This window comes from Mesoplodon mirus (genome assembly GCF_964341445.2).
Source record: "Mesoplodon mirus genome assembly, chromosome: 3".
Taxonomy (NCBI): Eukaryota; Metazoa; Chordata; class Mammalia; order Artiodactyla; family Ziphiidae; genus Mesoplodon; species Mesoplodon mirus.
The window spans coordinates 18,246,332-18,265,563 of record NC_138978.1 but is presented as its reverse complement, the minus strand read 5'-3'; the positions used below and the strand labels follow the sequence as shown (position 1 = coordinate 18,265,563).

The 19,232-nt window shown below is 50.3% G+C and overlaps 1 protein-coding gene across 20 annotated transcripts in view; it reads left to right on the top strand.

Annotated features, from left to right (window-relative positions):
* TMCO4 (transmembrane and coiled-coil domains 4) overlaps positions 1–19,232 on the top strand; it is a 98,728-nt gene that overhangs the window by 29,232 nt on the left and 50,264 nt on the right. For all 20 annotated transcript variants that reach the window (XR_014293486.1, XM_082614829.1, XM_082614828.1 and 17 more), the window contains 4 exons: positions 9,335–9,467; positions 16,522–16,619; positions 16,857–17,000; positions 17,767–17,886. Coding sequence is in view for 19 of the 20 variants with exons in the window: in XM_082614829.1 (XP_082470955.1) it covers positions 9,335–9,467; positions 16,522–16,619; positions 16,857–17,000; positions 17,767–17,886 (495 nt within the window). In the remaining variant the exon portion in view is untranslated. The remainder of the gene's footprint in view (positions 1–9,334; positions 9,468–16,521; positions 16,620–16,856; positions 17,001–17,766; positions 17,887–19,232) is intronic.

Below are 19,232 nucleotides of genomic sequence, written 5' to 3'. Positions count from 1 at the left end.
GAACAGAATGTCAGGAGCAGAACCAGCGGGTGCAGGAGCACTGGCTGGAAAGGACACTCAGAGGAGGGTCACGGGGGCCGGAGCCTAGCGGGCTGTCCACCTACACAGGATCCCAGGCTGTTCCCGTGGAGTTTACAGTCTGAGAAGTGCAGCTCTAAGGCTCAAACCCCAATATATATTTTTGGCCCTAGTCTAGCCGCACAGAATGCTTTCACTCCATATTTCAGAGCCAAATGGAAGCCCAAGGGTGATCTGGCCCAGTCCCTGCTTTCAGGCAGGCACGACCTGAAGTAACACTTCTCTTTAGCCCGTGAGGCCACGTGGCTGAGTTGTGGTCTGAGGATGTGGTGCAGTTGGTCTGAAAATCCTCAGCTGTATCACTTGTGTTTTTTCCAAACAGAAGTAAGGGAAGAGTAACAATATCCGATCGTCCTGGACGCTGTCGGAGTGAGGGGTGGGTTTGCGCGGAGGTCTGAGGCTCAGGAGAGCAAGGCAGCCCATCAGCACACACACGCTCACGTGATAATCACGGTAACAGCAAAGCACCAGTTCTTGAGCGCTTGCTGGGTGCCCAGCCTGCTGCCAAGGGCTGTACAGGCACGGAGCCCTCTCGGCCCCCTGAGGGGTGCTGGAGGTCGTTGTTCCCATTGTGCAGGTCAAGGTCATCTTGGATGAGACGCCCATATTTCCAGGTGGAGAGGTTGAGGCCAGAGAGGGGAAGGGGCTTTCCCGGAAGCACACGGTGGCAGAGGTGGCCTGGTGGTCAGAACCATGTCTCTGGCCTCCAGGGCCAGCGCTCTGCCCCACGGCCTTGTCACGGGGGAGAAGAAGCTGCCCCAGCACTCCTGTGTCAGCCTCACTCTCTCCCTTTCCTCACCCAGCGAGCCACGTTCATCCTAGCCTGCTTCCTGCCCCCGCCTGCCAATCACAAGCCCTCCTGAGCTCCCAGGAGCACCCAGGACACTTTAACTTACCCCCTTTGCTGTGGGTGACCTTGGCCTGGCTCTCACAGAATAATCGGCGTGGGTTTGAAACAGCCTGTCTAATGTCATCACCTGGTGCTTCATTCCCTCCCAGGGGTGCCCTCATAGGCAGCCTCTAAACCGGCATTGCCTTTGAAATGTCTCTTGAGAATAACCACCACTTATGAAGCACCTGTTAAAGCTGGTCATGGTACCTGACCCTTGTCAAGCATTGTTTCCACATCATCCTCATAGCCATCCTTTCATGTAGACACTCCCACTTTCCAGATGAGCAAACTGAGGCTCAGAGAGGTGACGTAACTGGCCTAAGCTGGTACGTGGCAGAGCTGGACATTCTAAAACAAGTGCTATTAACAAAAACCTTAGCAGATTTTACCCACGGGGGTTGAGGAATGTGGCAGCTTCCCCACGGGAATATAGTAATACCTCGTATCTGAAGGGTACCAGTCTCTGACAACATCTGAGGGGTGCCTTTGGTTTATCTCAAAGCCCCACCAGATGCCGGCATCTACAAAGAGGAGCAGCTTCACTGGCACACCGGGACCCCAATGGGAGTGGGTGCTAGGGCTCAAAATTTCCCCAGAGGTCAGAGGTAGGTGGCCCCTCAAACCATCTAGACGACCCTCTCATCAGACACAGGCAGACCTCGGAGATATTGCGGGTTCCGTTCCAGACCACCGCAGTAAAGCAAGTCACGTGAATATTTTTGGTTTCTCAGTGCATATAAAAGTTATATTTACACTATACTGTAGTCTATTAAGTGTACAGTAACGCTGCGTCTAAAAAAACAATGGACATACCTTAATTTAAAAATGCTGTTGGGGCTTCCCTGGTGGCACAGTGGTTGAGAGTCCACCTGCCGATGCAGGGGACACGGGTTCGTGCCCCGGTCCGGGAAGATCCCACATGCCACGGAGCAGCTGGGCCCGTGAGCCATGGCCGCTGAGCCTGCACATCCGGAGACTGTGCTCCGCAATGGGAGAGGCCACAACAGTGAGAGGCCCGCGTACCGCAAAAAAAAAAATTGCTGTTGGAAAAATGGCACTGGTAGGCTTGCTGGATGCAGGGTTGCCACAGACCTTCAATTTGTTAAAAAATAAAAAAAAAAACGCGATATCTGCGAAGCACAATCAAGGCAAAGAGCAGTAAAACGAGGTCTGCCTGTAGATGAGAAAAGGAGGCCCAGAGTGGGAGTGGCTACAGTTGTCATGTCCAACTCTAGCCTTATTAATGAAGAACCAGGGACCAAGAACTGGGTGCATCTGGGGATCAGGCTGCCTGGTGTTAAGATTCAAGCTCTACTTTGGCAAGGTCCTGAATGTCTCTGTGCCTCGGTTTTCTAAGGTGTTAAATGGGAACAAACAGTACTTTTTACCTTATAGGGCAGTGGTGAGGATTAAATGAAATAACCCAGGTAAAGTGCTCAGAACAGAGCTGGCATGCAGGAAGCAGGCCATGAGTGCCACTGGGGCATGGTGGTGGTGGTGAAATGGGAAAACCCTGGGAACCAGAAAACCTGGACTCTCATCCTGTCTCTCAGACTCTCATTGTGTGACCTTGATCAAGTCACTTAACTTCTCTGAACTTCAAGTTCAAATACAAATGAGAGGCAAGAGCCAGATGTTACTTCAGAGCAAAACAAAACTGTCTTTGGTCCTAAGAACACAGTCAAGGATCTTGTAAGGAAAAGGTCAGTGTCATAGCTGGGCCAGTTGTTCCAAGACCTTTCCCATAAGCTCCATGAGAGTGGGGCCCTTGTCTGGCTTGTTCACCATCATATCCCTTTGTCTGCAACACTGATGGACACGTGGTGGGCATTTAGTACTTGTTGGGTGGATGGATGGTTGGATGAAGGGATGGAGGGACCGATGGATAAATGGATAGAGGTTTGGATGGATAGAAAGAAGGATGGATGTCCTTTCCTTAGAGCACAAGCTTAGATACTAGCAAGGTGGTTTGTCTGAACTTGAGGGTTAAAACATCTTTTTTCTACAGAGACTGATGGGGTAGGACACACAGCACAGAAGAAGGCTCTCTGTGCTACTGCATTTCTCTATGGGTGTGAGACAGGGTGATTAATCATGGAATCAGCCCAAGAAATCAACACAGAAAGCCACCCATCTCTGAACTTCCTGGAAGGTTGACCCTTACTGACAATGTTGGGATCTTAGTCACAGAGCGATGTCATCTTGGCAGCTGGGTGGAATTGTTTATGCACGCTAATCATTTTCTTTTCCTCATCCAGTAACAACCCATGAAGCTTCTTGCCCACACAACTGGAAAAAATAAGCCTTTTATATGTTGAAGGTTAAACTAAATCTGAGCCAACTCTAGACTGGGTTTCACAACTGTGGCACTGTTGACATTTGGGACTGGATAATTCTTTGTTGTGGGACCACCCTGTGCCATGTAGGAGAGTTAGCCGAATCCCTGGCCTCTACTCACTAGATGCCAGTAGCACTTCCTGAGTTGTGATAACCAGAAATGTCTCCGTACTTTGCCAGATATCCTCGGGGAGCAAAAACATCCCTGGTTGAGAACCATGGGTTCAGGACCCCAAATGTGGCCATCTTAGGTGGGGCTGGTTTATTTGTAGTTGGTTATCTTTATAAGTTCCCTAGTTGCTCTCCTAAGTCCTGTACACAGATGGTGAATTATTGCATCGTATATAATCCTCAAATCAACCGCTAGAGTAGATACTGTTATCCCCACTGATAGGAAATTAGGCTCAGGAGGTTAAGTAACCTGAGGTGGCATTTCAAAGTAAGTTTCAAATTCCACTTAGGGCAGTGAGTCTCATGGTGAACGTGCGCAGGAGACTTAAGCTGAAGCATGGTTCTTGCCCTTTGTACTCTGAATCCAAAGATAACATTGACTCCAGGCCATGGAACCCCACGACCTGCAGCCGCGTGAGATATAACAACCTTCACCGCAAACTTGGCTCTACTTTCTGACCTGGTCTTTATTACTGAGTTGCAAACCCTACCTCCCCAATGAATCAGAAAGGTTTGAGAGGTTGGTCGTTGGTCGTGGTGGAACGCGTTGTCAGCTGCTGGCTAGGTTCTTCATCAGGATCCTCAAGATTCATAAAGCTTGCTATCAGTATTGAAACTGGCTGGTTCATCCATTCAGCAAATGAGAACGGAGCCCCCACTGTGTGTGCCAGGCCGTCTGCTAGGTGCTGGGAGTAGTTCTAACCAGGGCTGATGCCCATTGAGTGCCTACTGTGTGCAGGCCCTGAGAAAAATGCTTTACAATTTGTTTAAACCCCTCAACAGCCCTGGGAGGTAGATGCTTTTCCTGTCCCTCATTTTACAAAAGAGGCAGCTGCGGCCCAGAAAGTGAAATCACCTGCCCGAGGTCACACAGCAAGGATTCGAACCCAGGCAGTGTGGTTCCAGAGTCCATGCTTAACTGCTGTTCTGCTTCCTACATGGAGATAAAATGATAAAATCCGCATCCTTACAGCTGACTTTAAGGGGTTTGATGAGGCCAGAATGAAGGGTGGGCGCCCCACGTGGTAGAGGCCGGAGGAGCAGCCAATCTTGATGGCAGCTGAGAGGGTGGAGCTGGACGAGGGCCTCGGATGGGCCCCCTTTGCTCCCATGACCACCAGCCTTGAAGTAAGCTTGTTGCCACGTTGAACGCCCTTAATTGTCCCCCCAAAATGAGCCGTGAAGAGAAAAGGCAGGAGTCATACCCGAAACCATCTGAGTTCAAGTCCTGCCCTGAGACAGGGTGCATCTTAGAAGTCCTGTCCCTTGGGACTTCCCTGGTGGAGCGGTGGTTAAGAATCCAACTGCCATTGCAGGGGACACGGGTTTGATCCCTGGTCCGGGAAGATCCCACAAGCCGCAGAGCGACTAAGCCCGTGCACTACAACTACTGAGCCTGTGCTGTAGAGCCCGCGAGCCACAACTACTGAGCCCACGTGCACAACTACTGAAGCCCGCACGCCTAGAGCCCGTACTCCGAAACAAGAGAAGCCACCGCAATGAGAAGTATGCACATTGCAACAAAGAGTAGCCCCCGCTCACCACAACTAGAGAAAGCCGTGCGCAGCAACGAAGACCCAATGCAGCCAAAATTAATTAATTAATTAAATTTAAAAAGAAAAAGAAAAGTCCCGTGCCTCCAGCCACACTCTGCCCACCAAAGTGAAGACCCTGGGCAGACTTGTAAGTCAGCCCAGTGCCCGGGGGGGAGGGGCGTGGGACTAGAGTAAGGTGTGGTTTCCTTTATATGAAAAAAAAAATTCATTGAGGGCGAAATTGGGTATAAATATTCTAAATGTTACATAAAATGTACAATTAGAAAAGTTGGGGGAATTCCCTTGTTGTTCAGTGGTTAGGACTCGGTGCTTTCGCTGCCAGGTCCCAGGTTCAGTCCCTGGTCGGGGAACTAAAATCCCACAAGGCACGCAGCACGGCCAAAAAAAAAAGTTGGTCCGTCGAGGGATGGCAGTGCAGTAGGCTGGGTAATCAGTTGAATGAATATGGCCTGAGGGTGCCCTCGGACTGCAGGGAAAGGCAAGACGAAGGTTCCCCGTGCTGACACAGCAGCAGCAGCTCACAGCCTCACCCCAGCAGCCCTGGCTTCTTAGCATCTAAGGATAGAGGAAATTTGACAATTTACCATAAAAAGAGTACTATTAGCCACCCCTTCTTGATCACTTACTGCATCCCAGGTGCTGGCCAGTCTCATCACATGCATCTTCTCACTGTATCTCAACAAACGCCAGATTAAAAGGGTATTCTTGCCCCCATTGTACAGATGAGAAAACTGAGGCTCAGAGAGGTCAAGAAACTTGCCTGAAGCCATTTCAGCTAGTAGGTAGTCAGATGAAAATTCAAACCCCAGTCTGTGTCGCAACAAAGGCTGAAGTTTCTGCCTCTGAATTCCTTTCCTTTGGTCTGGAGGGCAGTCCCCAAAGGGAAGGGATTGGCCGTGATCTCTTCCCAAAGGTCTGGGATTCTGCTGCTTTCCGAGGAGAGGCAAGCTCAATCCCAGGCAGGTCATTCTGGCTCCCGAACTCAGATCCATACTGAGAACAGAGGCTGGTTCCGTGCCTGGCAATGGAGGTTGTACTGCTCCCTGAGGAGGTGCATTTGGAAATGTAGGGCAGGTGGTGGTTGTTGTCACAGCGCCTGGGGTGCATCTGGCGTTTAGTGTCAAGCTGCAAGGGCGCTGTTCATCCTTTAACGCACAGCACAGTGTTGGATGGTGAAGTGCAAAGTGCATCAACTTCTCTATTGAGATGCTGGTGAGAAAAGGAGCCCAGAAGTGTTTGTTCTGCCCTCGGGTCTGTCCAAACACACTGGGTGACTTTGGACATGTCCCTTGCTCTTCCTAGGCCAGAAGGACCAGTTGGGCTCCAAGGGTGGAGTCTGGGTGGGTGCTGGGGCTGCCCAGCAGTTGGAGGCTGGCATACTCCTGCCCACTGGGGGCGGAGCCAATATCCCTGAGTCCGCCCCCCACCAAGATTTTCCAAAGAACAGGCTGCCGGGTGATGGGTCCTGTGTGTGCACCTTTGGCCCATGGCCTAGGGCTATGCCTGGGATTGTGGGTGCACCCCACATATCCCATGCACCCAGAAGGTAGGATTCACAGCTGACCACGTGGGATTGACCTGGAATCCCAAAACTTCACTCGAGTAGATTTGCCTTATTCTATTTTTTTTTTTTCTTTCGGCTGCACCGCTCAGCTTGTGGGATTTTAGTTCCCCGACCAGTGATCGAACCTGGGCCCTCCACAATGAGAGCTCGGAGTCCTAACCACTGGACCGCCAGGGAATTCCCTCAAGTAGATTTGCCTTTAAAAGGCAGCCACAGTGAAATGAACAGAAACTTTGGCATCCTGGGTTTTAAGCCAGATTCCATGGCTCTCTCAGCTGTGTGATTTAGGGCAGCAGTCCCCAACCTTTTTGGCACCAGGGACCTGTTTCGTGGAAGACAGTTTTTCCGCAGACTCGGGTTGGGGAGATGGTTCAGGCGGTGATGCTAGCGACGGGGAGCGACGGGGAGCGGCCGATGAAGCTTCGCCCCTCGCCCACCGCTCACCTCCCTGTGCGGCCCGGTTCCTAACAGGCCTCAGACCAGTACCGGTCTGTGGACTGGGGGCTGGGGACCCCTGATTTAGGAAGTTTCTTAGCCTTTCTGCACCGTTCTTCCCTCTTGTGCAAAATGAGGCATCATAATACCAGCTTCCCAGGACCACTGGGAAGATTAGCAATCAGGAATGCAGGCTTCTTGAGTGGTGCCCAGCATTTGTTAGGAGCACCGTGGATACTGGTTTCCTTCCCTGCAGAGGTAGCAGGAGGAGGAGTCATCTTGATGACACCACCTCCTCCAGGCATGAATGCACCCAGACCTTCTCAGATCGGGAGCTTGCTAGTTAGAACAAGTGCAAAGGCCCTGGGGCAGGAATGAGCTTGGCTTCTTGGTGGGACAAATACTGGTGGAAACAGGGACCAGTAGAAAATGAGGTGGTAGAGAGTGGCAGGAAGGGGTTAGAAAATGTATGGTCTTGCAGACCGTGGGAAGAAACGTGGATGTTATTCTAAGTGCATTGGGGAGTTTTAAGTTGGGGAAGAGAACCCCAATCAGATTTATGACTTCATCCTTCAAGCTGCTGTGTGGCAAATAGAGTGTGGGGCAAGAGGAACCAGGGCAATGGCTGGTCCTTGAAGAGCGGTGGCAGTCACAGTGGCCGTGCAGCAGAGATGGGGAGCCGTGGTCAGACTCAGGGTACATTTTGGAGGTGCAGCTGTCAACATTAGCGGGTAGATTGGGTGTCTGAGGAGGGGCAACAAGAAAAATCAAGAACGATGCCCAGGCTTTTGGCCTGAACCCCAAGTTGGGCTTCTTATTGAGACAGGATGGATTGGCCCTTGAGGAGTGAGTTGGCTACCTGGCGAGTTGTCCTGGGTAGCCCAGTACTCCTGCCCCTCCTCCACCACTCACCATCTGCCTTAAATAGAACCTCAGCTCCAAGTCCAGCAGCCTGGCTGTCAAGGTCCTTGAAATGACCCTTACACGAGGCTGACATTCCAGAGTCCCGTGCCCGAGAATACCTTGGGAGGTTTTAATCACCTGTGCGCCTGGCAGTCTATATTCCAGAAACTGAATCACAGCAGCTTTGACCAATGGAGTATGAATTAGTGGCTGATAATAACTGTCATCAGTTAATCACCATGGCCAAGGCTTGTTAATTGCTACAGGTCGATTATGGCCTACGTGCAATAGTCTGTGATCCTAGGAGGGAGGAGGGAGCTCCTTTATGCGTGGAACTTTAGCTGATCAATAACCCCAAGACATGGCCTGTGGTGTCTATTTCCCGACACACAGACAGGTCCTCATCCAGGGAGACGGCCGAGGGCAGCTGGGCAAGTGCTGCCAGACCACGGCTCGCTCTAAGGACCCTAGTTTGAGGAAGGAACTGGTTTATTTTGCAGAAGCTGAGGTCATCGTAGCTACGACGACCTCAGTATAAAATTGCCGTGCAGCATTGCAGACACCCAGCAGAGGAGGCCAGTTCTGCATCATTCATGAAGGACCCGTCATGGACCCAGAGTCCTCTCCTCAAAACTTTGTGAGATGACTGTTTCTATTTCCAGTTCCACCTGAGCGAGGATGAGCTTTGCCCAAGGTTAGACACACAAATAGTATCCATACCCAGGTCTGTCAGGTCATTAATTGAACATTTATTCTGTGCCGAGTGCTCTCCTAAGGACTGGAGATAAAGCAGTGTAGAGTTTATACTTATAAAGTTTATAGTTCAGGGGGAGAGACAAACGAAAGTAAACCGGTATGATGTCAGAGCAGGGCAAGCTCTGTGTGGAATAAAATGCAGGATAAAGGGGTAGGGTAATGGGGACCGGGGGTCAGGAAGGCCTCTCTGAGCAGGAGGCGTCTGAACAGAGACTTGAATGAGGAGGAGGAGCCTCACAAGAAGATCTGGGGAATGAGCCTTCCCGGTGGTGGAAACAGCACAAGTGCAAAGGTTCCGCAGCAGGAACATTCTAGAAGGTGAGGTCATGGAGTTGGCCAGGGGCCTTGTAGGTCATGATGGAGTTGGATTTGCTTCTGATCGTGATACCACGTCCTTAACAGCTTTGGGATGTGAAAATTTGATCTTTGCTAATTTGGTGAAAAACGCCACCTTTCTTCTGATCCATAGGGGTAATAGTTGCACCCTGTTCCGCCCCAGAAGCTGTTTTCTAGTTCAGCTGACTGGTTCTTGGGGCTGTGCACTTAGGATGTATCTGGGGTTTGGGTTTCATCCGTTGCGCTGCTGTTAACATCTCTGTGCTTAGAAGCTGAACTGACCCCGTGCTCTTTCTCTCTTTCCAGGGCGCTATGATGCTCGGGCCCGAGTCCTCATTTGCCACATGACCTCCCTCCTCCAAGTGCCCTTGGAGGAGCTGGACCTCCTCGAAGAGACGTTCCTCGAGAGCCTGAAGGAAACCAAAGAGGAGGAATCTGAGTAAGTGTGCCCTGCGACCCTGACCACCCTGTAGGAATCAAGGACTTCCACCCTTCAGATAACAGCATCCTGTGTGTCCCCTCCCCCCATTAAGAGATGGTGCACTGAGGTGGGAAGAGCACTGGACAGAGAGTCCCAGTGCAGCCCTGACTCGCTGTGTGGCCTTATCAAGTCACTTCCCCTCTCTGGGCCTCCATCCTCATTTGTAGGAAGGGGGGATTGAATGGATGAATGCTAAGGGCCATGAGTTTGTGACTTTTAACATTCTGTGGTCCCAACACCCCACTCCCCCTCAGTTCTTGTGACACCTTGTCTGTGGGCCAGAGTGGCCTGGATTCAAATCCCACCTCTGACACCTATTTGCTTTTTGACCTTGGGCGGGTGCCCCCCGCCCTGTTCTCTAAAGCCATAATATTCTTATCTGTAAAATAGGAATAAGAATAGCATCCTCCTAGGGTCGTTGTGGAAAACAAATGCAACTGTATTATCAAGTGCTTGGCCCAGGGCTGGCATGTAGCAAGGGCTCAGTAAGTATGAGTCCTTCCCTTCCCCCACATGCCCCCATACCTGCCAACTGTCGAGAGGCTTTGCTATCTGTGTACGGTCAGGTGTGTGTTGAGGGAAATTTTCCTGGTAACTTGGCCAGAGCTCAGCTCTTTGAAGAACACCTTACACAGGATCTAATCCCAGGGTAATAAATCAATCCCAGTCACAGCCTAATTGCGGGCTCCTTGCACCAGGCACATCTCCCAGCCTTGGGTTTTGTTCGGCCATGAAGGCTTTCTTTGAGCAGCCAGGCTGTGCCAGTTCAGCCCACCTGGGAATTTAGCTTTGAAGCCAAGTTCAGAACTGGAGCCGCCCTCCCGCCAGGGTTTATAGGGCAAAGGGAGGGGGTTGTTTCCTTGAGAAAGGAGGAAACTTGGTCTGTTGAAATAACCTGAAAATAGACTTGTTTTGACTCCCAGAGCTGTGTCAATAAAGAAACCCCTGGATCCAGGCCAACACCTGGATCCCTCAAGTATTCCTTGAAATGAAGGAAGCTCTTAAGTATTGTCTGGAAATCTATTGTCAGAAAGAAACACATTACCCAGAGGGTCTGTTCTGATAATACCAGTAATGCCAGATGAGGGAATGTGTAAAACAGAGCCCAGCTCTGCCACTTACCAGCCGTGTGATCCTGGGCAAGTTGTTTAACTTCTCTGGGCCTCAGTTTCCCCAGCTGCAAGTGGGGATAATAGCAGCACCCTCTTCATAGGGTTCTTGTGGGGCTCGAATGAGTTCGTACACGTGAAGCGCTTCGAGCAGGACTTGCCCAGGGTTACTAGTTGTTAAGTGTCAACATGTGCCATAGTGTTGACATCATTGCTGTTATTACTGCGTGGGCCATTTCCTCAGAAAAATACTCCACAGGTGTCATTGTTTAACTCAATTTTAGGGACTTTGGCAACCTCTCAGATTCTATCTGTGGTCTCCGGAAAGGTCTGAGACGCAGGGAAAGCATAGGGACTGGTCAGCCAAGGGACCTGGTTCTCTGTTTGATTCTGCCGCTAAGTCCCTGTGTGGCCCTGGGCACGTTGCTTTCCCTCTCCGGGCACCAGCACCAGTGTTTTCACCTGTACAAGTAGAGTATCCAGTTGTATGGAGGTTTCTTTTAACTCTAAGGTTTTGTGTTTCTGCAAGGTGAGCTGCTCACTCAGCACCCCAAGGCGATCCTTTGCAGCTGGAGTCCAGGGTGTGATGTACCACCTTTCTGTTCTTGGGTCCCCATCTGAGCCCTGAGGCCATCCAAGCTTCCCCTACGTGTTTGGTGACTTCACTTCTCTGTGCCTCAGTTTCTTCATCTCTAGCACAGGGACAGTGGTAGTATCTCCATCATAGGGCTGTCGAGAGGGTTAAATTAATTAATACATATCAAAAGCTTGGAACAGCACCTGACACGTAGTATGCGATGCTGGAGGTTGATACTGATCCCACCATAATAGCACGGTCAACATCTAACCTTTATTGAGTGCTCTCTAGATGCAGGTACAAGATACCATCTCATTGGGTTCTCATTACAATCCCCTGAGGCTTTTGCAGAGGAAGAAACAGAATGTCAGAAGGGTGACGTAACTCACCCAAGGCCACCCAGCTGGTCAGTGGCACCATCTGAGTCAACCTCCTTATCCAGTCTGAACATCTGCTTACTGCATCCTTCAAGGCATGGTTGAGAATCCGAGGTTTCATCCTTAATTCTGATGAAGGCAGTGAAGATAATTCTTTTATGGGGCTTACTGAGCTTTTACTAGGAATGTGCCTCTAGACTCCCCAGAGATAAGCACTCCCTCTCTATCTACTGGAGAAGGTGATTTAAAAGAAAAGGATGGTGGTGAGGGCAGTAAAGGTAAGGAGCACCCTCTCATGGGAGATAAGGTGGCAGTGAGGGAAATTTCTTTGTGGACCCATGAGATAAGCAGTGCGGGTGTCTTTGCTGTTGTAAGGTATCTGTGACTTCAGCCTGGGATTTGGCCCAAATCTGCATTTTGGCTTCAGCCTCTGTCTTTGGGAAGCTGACATGGAATGTCAGCTCAAGGTCACTTCTGACATCCCAGGTCATGAGTGTGGCCAGAGGCTATGTGATGACATAGATTGCCATGGTGCCTAGCCAGCAGGCAAAGTCAGTAATAGGAACAGGGCTTCATTTGGATTTAGTGTCGTGCTCTGAATTCTCACTTCCCAATATAGGAAGCATCATAGATGTAACTCAGAGCCAGCCTCTCCTCTTGTGCCTTAGAGGTTGAAATTCAGTCAGACAACCGAAGTCATTGCAGGAGTGAAATGCTGTGATAATTAATGATTAACGGGAAAGCTATTCATTTTATGTACAAAACAGTTACTAAGAGCATTCAAGTACTTAAATAAGGAAATCGATTGGCAGTTCAGGTGTACATTAAGAGAGAGTGCCTTAGCTAAATAACTTTTAGGAAAAATATTATATTCTTTTTGATTCAGCAAGGGTTTATGAACATTCAAGTAATAATACAAAGCAGGGACTTCCTTGGTGGTGCAGTGGTTAAGAATCCGCCTGCCAATGCAGGGGACGTGGGTTCGAGCCCTGGTCCAGGAAGATCCCACATGCTGCAGATCAACTAAGCCCGTGCGCCACAACTACTGAGCCTGTGCTCTAGAGCCCGCGAGCCACAACTACTGAGCCCATGTGCCACAGCTACTGAAGCCCGCGCGCCTAGACCCTGTGCTCCACAACAAGAGAAGCCACCGCAATGAGAAGCCCCCGCTCCGCAACAAAGAGTAGCCCCTGCTCACCACAACTAGAGAAAGCCCGCGTGCAGCAACAAAGACCCAACACAGCCAAAAAAAAATTTTTTTATAATAATAATAATAATACAAAGCAGAATACTAGAGACTAGAGTATATCATCAATCCAATCTTTATAAAATTGATCTGCTATACTAGCATTTATACGTTTAAATAAAACAGCTTCAAGAACGATATTTACTCTTTAGTTATTTTATTCCCTTTAGGCTATGAGTTCCCCCCTCCATAAACTCAGCTAAAAGTGATGACTGTCTAGTATCCCAGATGTGCAGGTGTCACTGCAGGAACAATCTAGAAGCAGACTGTGCTAAGAAATGTCAAGGGCACCCACTCAAGAATTTGACTATGTTCTTAATAATAAATCTGTACTACTCATGAAAATGTTGTAATATCCTAGATTTGTTCTACTATCCCAGAAATTTCATTCTTGATGGTGATTGGCCTACACTCTGGCTAAATATTTTATTTAGCCAAAATGTATGTGCCCTCTGGTTTTCATAGAAGTGGACAGTGAGTGGGAGAAAAGATCACTGCAGCAAGATGTTCACGTCCAATTCTTGCTGGAATGAGTCGGTTCTTTTCAAAAAACATCTTCTGAGCCCCATCCAGGTGCCAATCCCAGGGCCAGCTGCTGAGGGTGGAACGCAGGAAAGGCTTTATCTGTGTCCCGAAGGTTCAGCCCTGCGATTCTCAAACTGGAGATAATTGGAGAGCTTGTTACAGGTGGTTTCCTCACCCAGGAAGTAGTGCTTTTAACAGCTACCCCCTGGGGATTCTGATGCAGTTGATCCAAAGCCCACCCTTTGAAAATCAATGGTCTAGAATTCCAGGCTAATACAGTACAGAGGGTTAGGGAGGTCTGGAGTCGGAGCATGTAGGCAACCTTGAGGCTCAGGCAGGCGAGGAGGTGACTCTGGAACGATGAGTCATGTTTAGCCCGACAAAGGAAGGTGAGAAGGTCCTTGGCAGCCGAGGGCCAGCAGGAACACAGGACTGAGGCGTGGGCAGTGTGCCTGCAGGCAGTTCAGTGTTTCTGGAGGGTAGAGTGTAAGTTAGGAATTGATGAATGATGAGGCTGTGAATAAGGCAGGGACCAGGTCACGGCAGGGAGCCTGAGTGTCCTGCTGGAGAGGTGACTCTATCCTCAAGGCAGAGGGAGGACCGGGATGGAGGGAGAGGCGGGGGCAGACAGTTGTGACTGTACTTTCCTGCTTGACACCGGTCATGTGGTGGTGCTCTCATCATCCTCCCATCTCCAGTCCCTAAGTGAGAAAATTGAGGCTCAGAAAAATCAGGGGAGCCAGCGAGATCATGGCAGAGCTGGCCTCAAAGACCTCACCCCAGATTTGCAGACTATTTCCCAGGCAGTGTTTGTTGAACAAGATGCTGCTGGTTCATGGAGCCAGCTGCTCGTAGCCCCTGTGTGTTCCTCTTGTACGCCCTCAGCAGCTGGAATTTCTCCTCAGGCCTTGAACTCTGCCGAAAGCAACTAATTTCCAGCCTTCCTGTTTGCCCCGATTGTTACTAGCAATTAAGGGCCAAAGTATATGTCCAGCCTGTGGAGGAAATTGTCATAACCATGAAAGGAATCATGATAGCAGTAAACATATTGGACAATTCCAGTACGCCAGTCGCCGTAGGTTTAGCCCTCCTAACACCCCTGGAAACTCAGCGCTATTATTATGCCCACTTCATGGATGAGGAAACTCAGGACAAGTAATTTGTACATAGTCCCAAGGTTAGTAAGTGGCTCTGTCCAGCAGGATAGCCTAGGTTTTGCTGCGGTAACAAATGACCTCCACATCTCGATGGCTTACAGCAACAAAAGTGCATTTCTTGCAAGTTGGCTGTGGCTTTAGTCCACACTTTCTTGGTTCTGGGTCCCAGTTGACAGGGTGACCTCTACTGGGAGTGTTGCTGGTCTCGGGGCAGAGCAAAAGGAGACTTAGCAGGCGCTGCACTGACTCATAAAGATTTTGCCAGAAGTGACTCATATCCCTTCCAGCTACTGGCTAAAGCGGGTCATGGAACCACTCAGCTCAACAGGGCAGAGATGTGTAATTGTTCCATAGGGAGGACCAGTGCAGGAGGGATAACTGAACACCTGGAGGATTGTCATGCGCCACCACAGCAGAGGGAGGATTCAAGCCTCGTTTACAGGATTTGAAACCTGACACCAGAACCCATGCCCTTCATCGCCATCCTGCCTTCCGCTTTGCTAAATGCATGTGGTTTGGCCTCTTCCCGCACATGTGAGGGCGTGAATTTCAATCATGAAAAACCAGCACTTGTGATCACGGAGAATTGGTTTCCGCTCAGTAGTGAAGCAACTGAGAAGTGCTGTGCTGTACCCCCAGGAGGTGCTTAGGGGAAAGTTGGTTGAGGTGAGCGGGCAGACAACCAAAAAGCACAGCGGGTCTCCGAAAGCCCATCTCAAATCCAACTTCTTTTCACTGACCGGAGGATGAACTGTTTCTCGCTATCACGTATGGTTCAGGAGGCAAGAGATGGGAAGGAAACAGTTCCGGCTGGGTACTGCGTTGTTCTGCTCACCGACACACAGAAGTTCCAGACTGCTGTCCATTCTCTGTAAAAGTTTGTTGATCGAAGGGATGAAGAAGGAATTCATTTAAGTTTTACAAACCAACAGCCTTATGAGGGAGATGTTATCATCCCCATTTTTACAAAAGGGGGAACTGAGTTTCAGGGAGATGGAGTTTCATGGCAACAGCCACTGTGTCGGTCCCCGCTCGCAGGGCCAGCTGTCAAGCTCTGCGCTTGACAGACATTGTTTTTGCTGATCCCCACGGCCGCTCAGGAGGAGGGTACTCTTATCTGTGACCTCCTCTGTGATATGCAGACAATAATAAAACTGCTTCTAGGATAAGATAAACCATTCGAAGTGCAAAGCACAGTGGCAGGCATGTTGGAAGTCCTCAATAAATATTAACCCTTCTTTTATCATCATCGTCATCTGCCATCAGCTCTATACGTTGAGTTGTTGTCCAAACTCCAAGTTCAGTTCAGAGTTCCCACTGGTAGTGACCGCACTGCCCCACCCTTGTCTCCCATCCTTCTCATTATTGCCCCAAAGCACCGGGGGCCAGATGTTGGACGGGAAAGTTGCGTTTAGTGACTCTCCTGGGCCATTCTCAGGATTCACCTGACCCCAGTTTACTCTAAATGCTTCCCTTCTGCTACATTTTGTCACTTTCAAATTTCAAGTCTGAACGGTTCTAGCTATTGCCCCAAGGCCAAGGTCTCCAGTATAGACATTTCTCTAACCCCTCTTTGAAAAGATAAATCTGAAGGAAATTGGTTTCCGAATTCCTTCCAGAGGGAGGTGGGCTCAGATGGCGGAGTGGGGGGAGGGGAAGGAAGGAGTGAGGTGATGATGTCTGTGACTCTATCTGGTACTCGTTCTGGGTCCATCTGTATAAAGATATTTTTGTGCTTCTTTTGCCATTATTATTATTATTATTTTGTCTTTTCATTATTCAAATTGCAACCCTGTTAGGATGGATCCGTTGGGTAAGTAGCACATCCCACGTACTAGGATTCCCCAGCTGGGTTTTAGAATGTTTTCAGCTTTTTAAAACCATCGATGGGTCCAAGGTAACCTCGCTGTGCATGACAGAGCACACGGCACTGATCCCAGTTTGGGGGTTGGTGAGGCGGGGAGGTGTCAAGGGATCCCAGACACAGCCAGTCCTAGAGAGCATCCTCTTCCCGCCGCCAGAACGGCCGAGGCATCCCGGAAGAAGAAAGAAAACCGGAGGAAGTGGAAGCGCTATCTCCTGATAGGCCTGGCGACGCTGGGAGGCGGGACAGTGATCGGTAAGATGAGATGGTGGCACTGGCCAGGGCAGCACGGAGTGAGGGATGATGCCAGGCTGGGAGCAAGAGTGGGGAGTGCAGGGGGATCAGCTGGGAGCCCACCCCTCCCCGCGTGCACGTAGTAGGTGTGTTCACTAGCATTGTCCATGAGAGGCAGTGGGAGGCCGGTGGAGGAGGAACGCAGCAGGCCCCGTCCTCACTCCCACCTCTACCCACCACGGGCCACTTTCCTCGCAGGCGTGACTGGGGGTCTGGCTGCCCCCCTTGTTGCTGCCGGAGCCGCGACGATCATTGGCAGTGCCGGGGCAGCGGCTCTGGGCTCAGCGGCCGGCATAGCTGTCATGACCTCGCTGTTCGGTGCAGCTGGAGCTGGCCTGACAGGTAAGGTCCCAAAGGAATGGTGGCCCACCCGCGAGGGCCCCCTGGGAGACGGAGGAAGAGGTCATGGCTTTTCCCGCTCTGAGTCCTAGCGCTGCCAGAACTTACAGCGAGCTTCGCAGAGAACTGGGTGGATGGCTTGGCATGGCTCGGGAGAAGGCTGAGTTTGAGAAACCGCACCTGGTGTAGACTTCTTAGAAAGGGTCTGATTGGACCTGTTTGTCACCACCTAAGAAGTTTCCAGGCAGGCTGCCTCAGAGACGGTTGAGCTTCCTCTTGTAAGAGAACACGTGGCTACCCCTCATTTACCAGCATCCTTTGGGGGAGTGTTTCCAAATCATATGTGTCAGTAGTTCCCCAGTCACACACACAGTTTCCTGTTAAGTGGCATGTTGCTTCCCACACTGAGAATCTTGGTCAGCTCAAACCACTTTCACTGAGAGGAATGTGTTACACTCCTAAGTTCGTGGGCGGGAGAAAGATGTAGTACCCACTGAATCAGGCCAGAGCGGCGGTTATGAACTTGGGCTCTGAGTTTCAACCCCAGCTTTGCCAGCTGGGGGCTAGCCAGCCTTTGGAAACCTGTTACCTTCATCTGTAGTCAGGACGATAAGGGCACCGACCTTCATGAGTTCAAAAACGAGACATTTGTTGAGGGACAGGGCACACGGTTGGCAGTCACTGTGAGTGTGTGAGTACACAGAGCCACTCTAACATTCCCCAGGGTCCCCAGTGACCCCCATTCTCACTTTTGTATCTGGGTCTTTAGGATACAAGATGAAGAAGCGTGTCGGGGCCATTGAAGAGTTCACATTTCTGCCTCTGACAGAAGGCAGGCAGCTACACATCACCATCGCCATCACGGGATGGCTGGCATCTGGCAAATATCGTGAGGACCAGGGGCAGAAAAGGATGCAGAAGGGGGTGGATGTTGGCTGAGCTGGGTCTGTTGCTGTGGGCCAGACCCTGGCCTAGGCTCTTGTCTGTGTATGTCTTTAGGGGGTGGGAAGGGAGGACCTATTTTTCAGAGGAGGAAACAGACTCGGAGAGGTGAGATGACTTTATCCCACATCTGTCTTCCCATCCATCATCTGTTCATCCATCCATCCAACTATCCATCCATGTACCATCTATCCATTATCCATCCATCCATTCACGCATGCATCCACCTATCTATCCATCCATCCATCCATCCATCCATGCACCCGTTTAACCACCCACCTACCCACCCATCAATCCATCCTTTCCACGGAGTTTATAGAGCATGTGCCAGACACTGAGCCAGGTCCTAGGAATTCATCAGTGAGCAGCACAGTCATGGCCTCTGCTCCCATGGAACCTACGGTCCAGGGCAGAAGACAGATCATTGAGCAAGTAACTACAGGGAAGCTTTATGGATGGCACGATAGGGGAAGCACAGAGTGCTTCTGGGGAGTGAGGGAAAAGTTATTGGAGGAAGTGACATTTAGGCTAAGGACTGGCTGGGAAGTCGCCAGAGAAGGAAGGAGAAAGAAGTGAATACCAAGCAAAAGGGCAGCATGTAGAAAGGCCTTGTGGTGCAAGAGAAGCACAGGATGGCTTGAGCAAGGAGCTAGAAGACAGGAGTGTGTGGATGAGGCCAGATCACACAGGAGCATGTGAGCTGTGGCAAGGAGTTTGAATTTATCCTCAGAGCAAGTGGAAGATGGCAAAGGAGTGTCAACACATAAGTGAGAAATCAGTACATCTTGAGGCTGTGGGACCTCAAGCAATTTACTTCACCTCTCTGTGCCTTGGCTGCTTCATTTGTAACGTAGAAGAAATCATCCTTGCCTTTCAGGGCACTTACAAAGAGTAAATTAAACAAGGTAACGTGTGGAAAGCACCTGGTTTTTAGTGACATTCCACAAACGTTATTTCCCTTGACGGCTCTAATTTGAACGTGTGTGTTTTGGGGGGATTCTAACCAGGGTGGCACAGAGGAATAAGGCCGTGGTCCGCTTGTTGTTGGCCCACTTGTGCAAGTGCCCAGTGTGAGGCTCAGCAAGCAGGTCGTCCATCAGAGAGAGAGCAGGGTGGGCCAGGGAGTCTGGAGCGTCCTGACCAAATACACAAGCTCACAGCCTCCTGGGTTCCCAAATTGCTGGGATCCGAGGGCAGAAGCCACAGCTCTTCTAAACAGCACAGGAGGAAGCAGGTGAGAAAATGCCCAGGCTCTGTTGAGAGGCATTACTGGGCGCCAGAGTCTTATTGGTA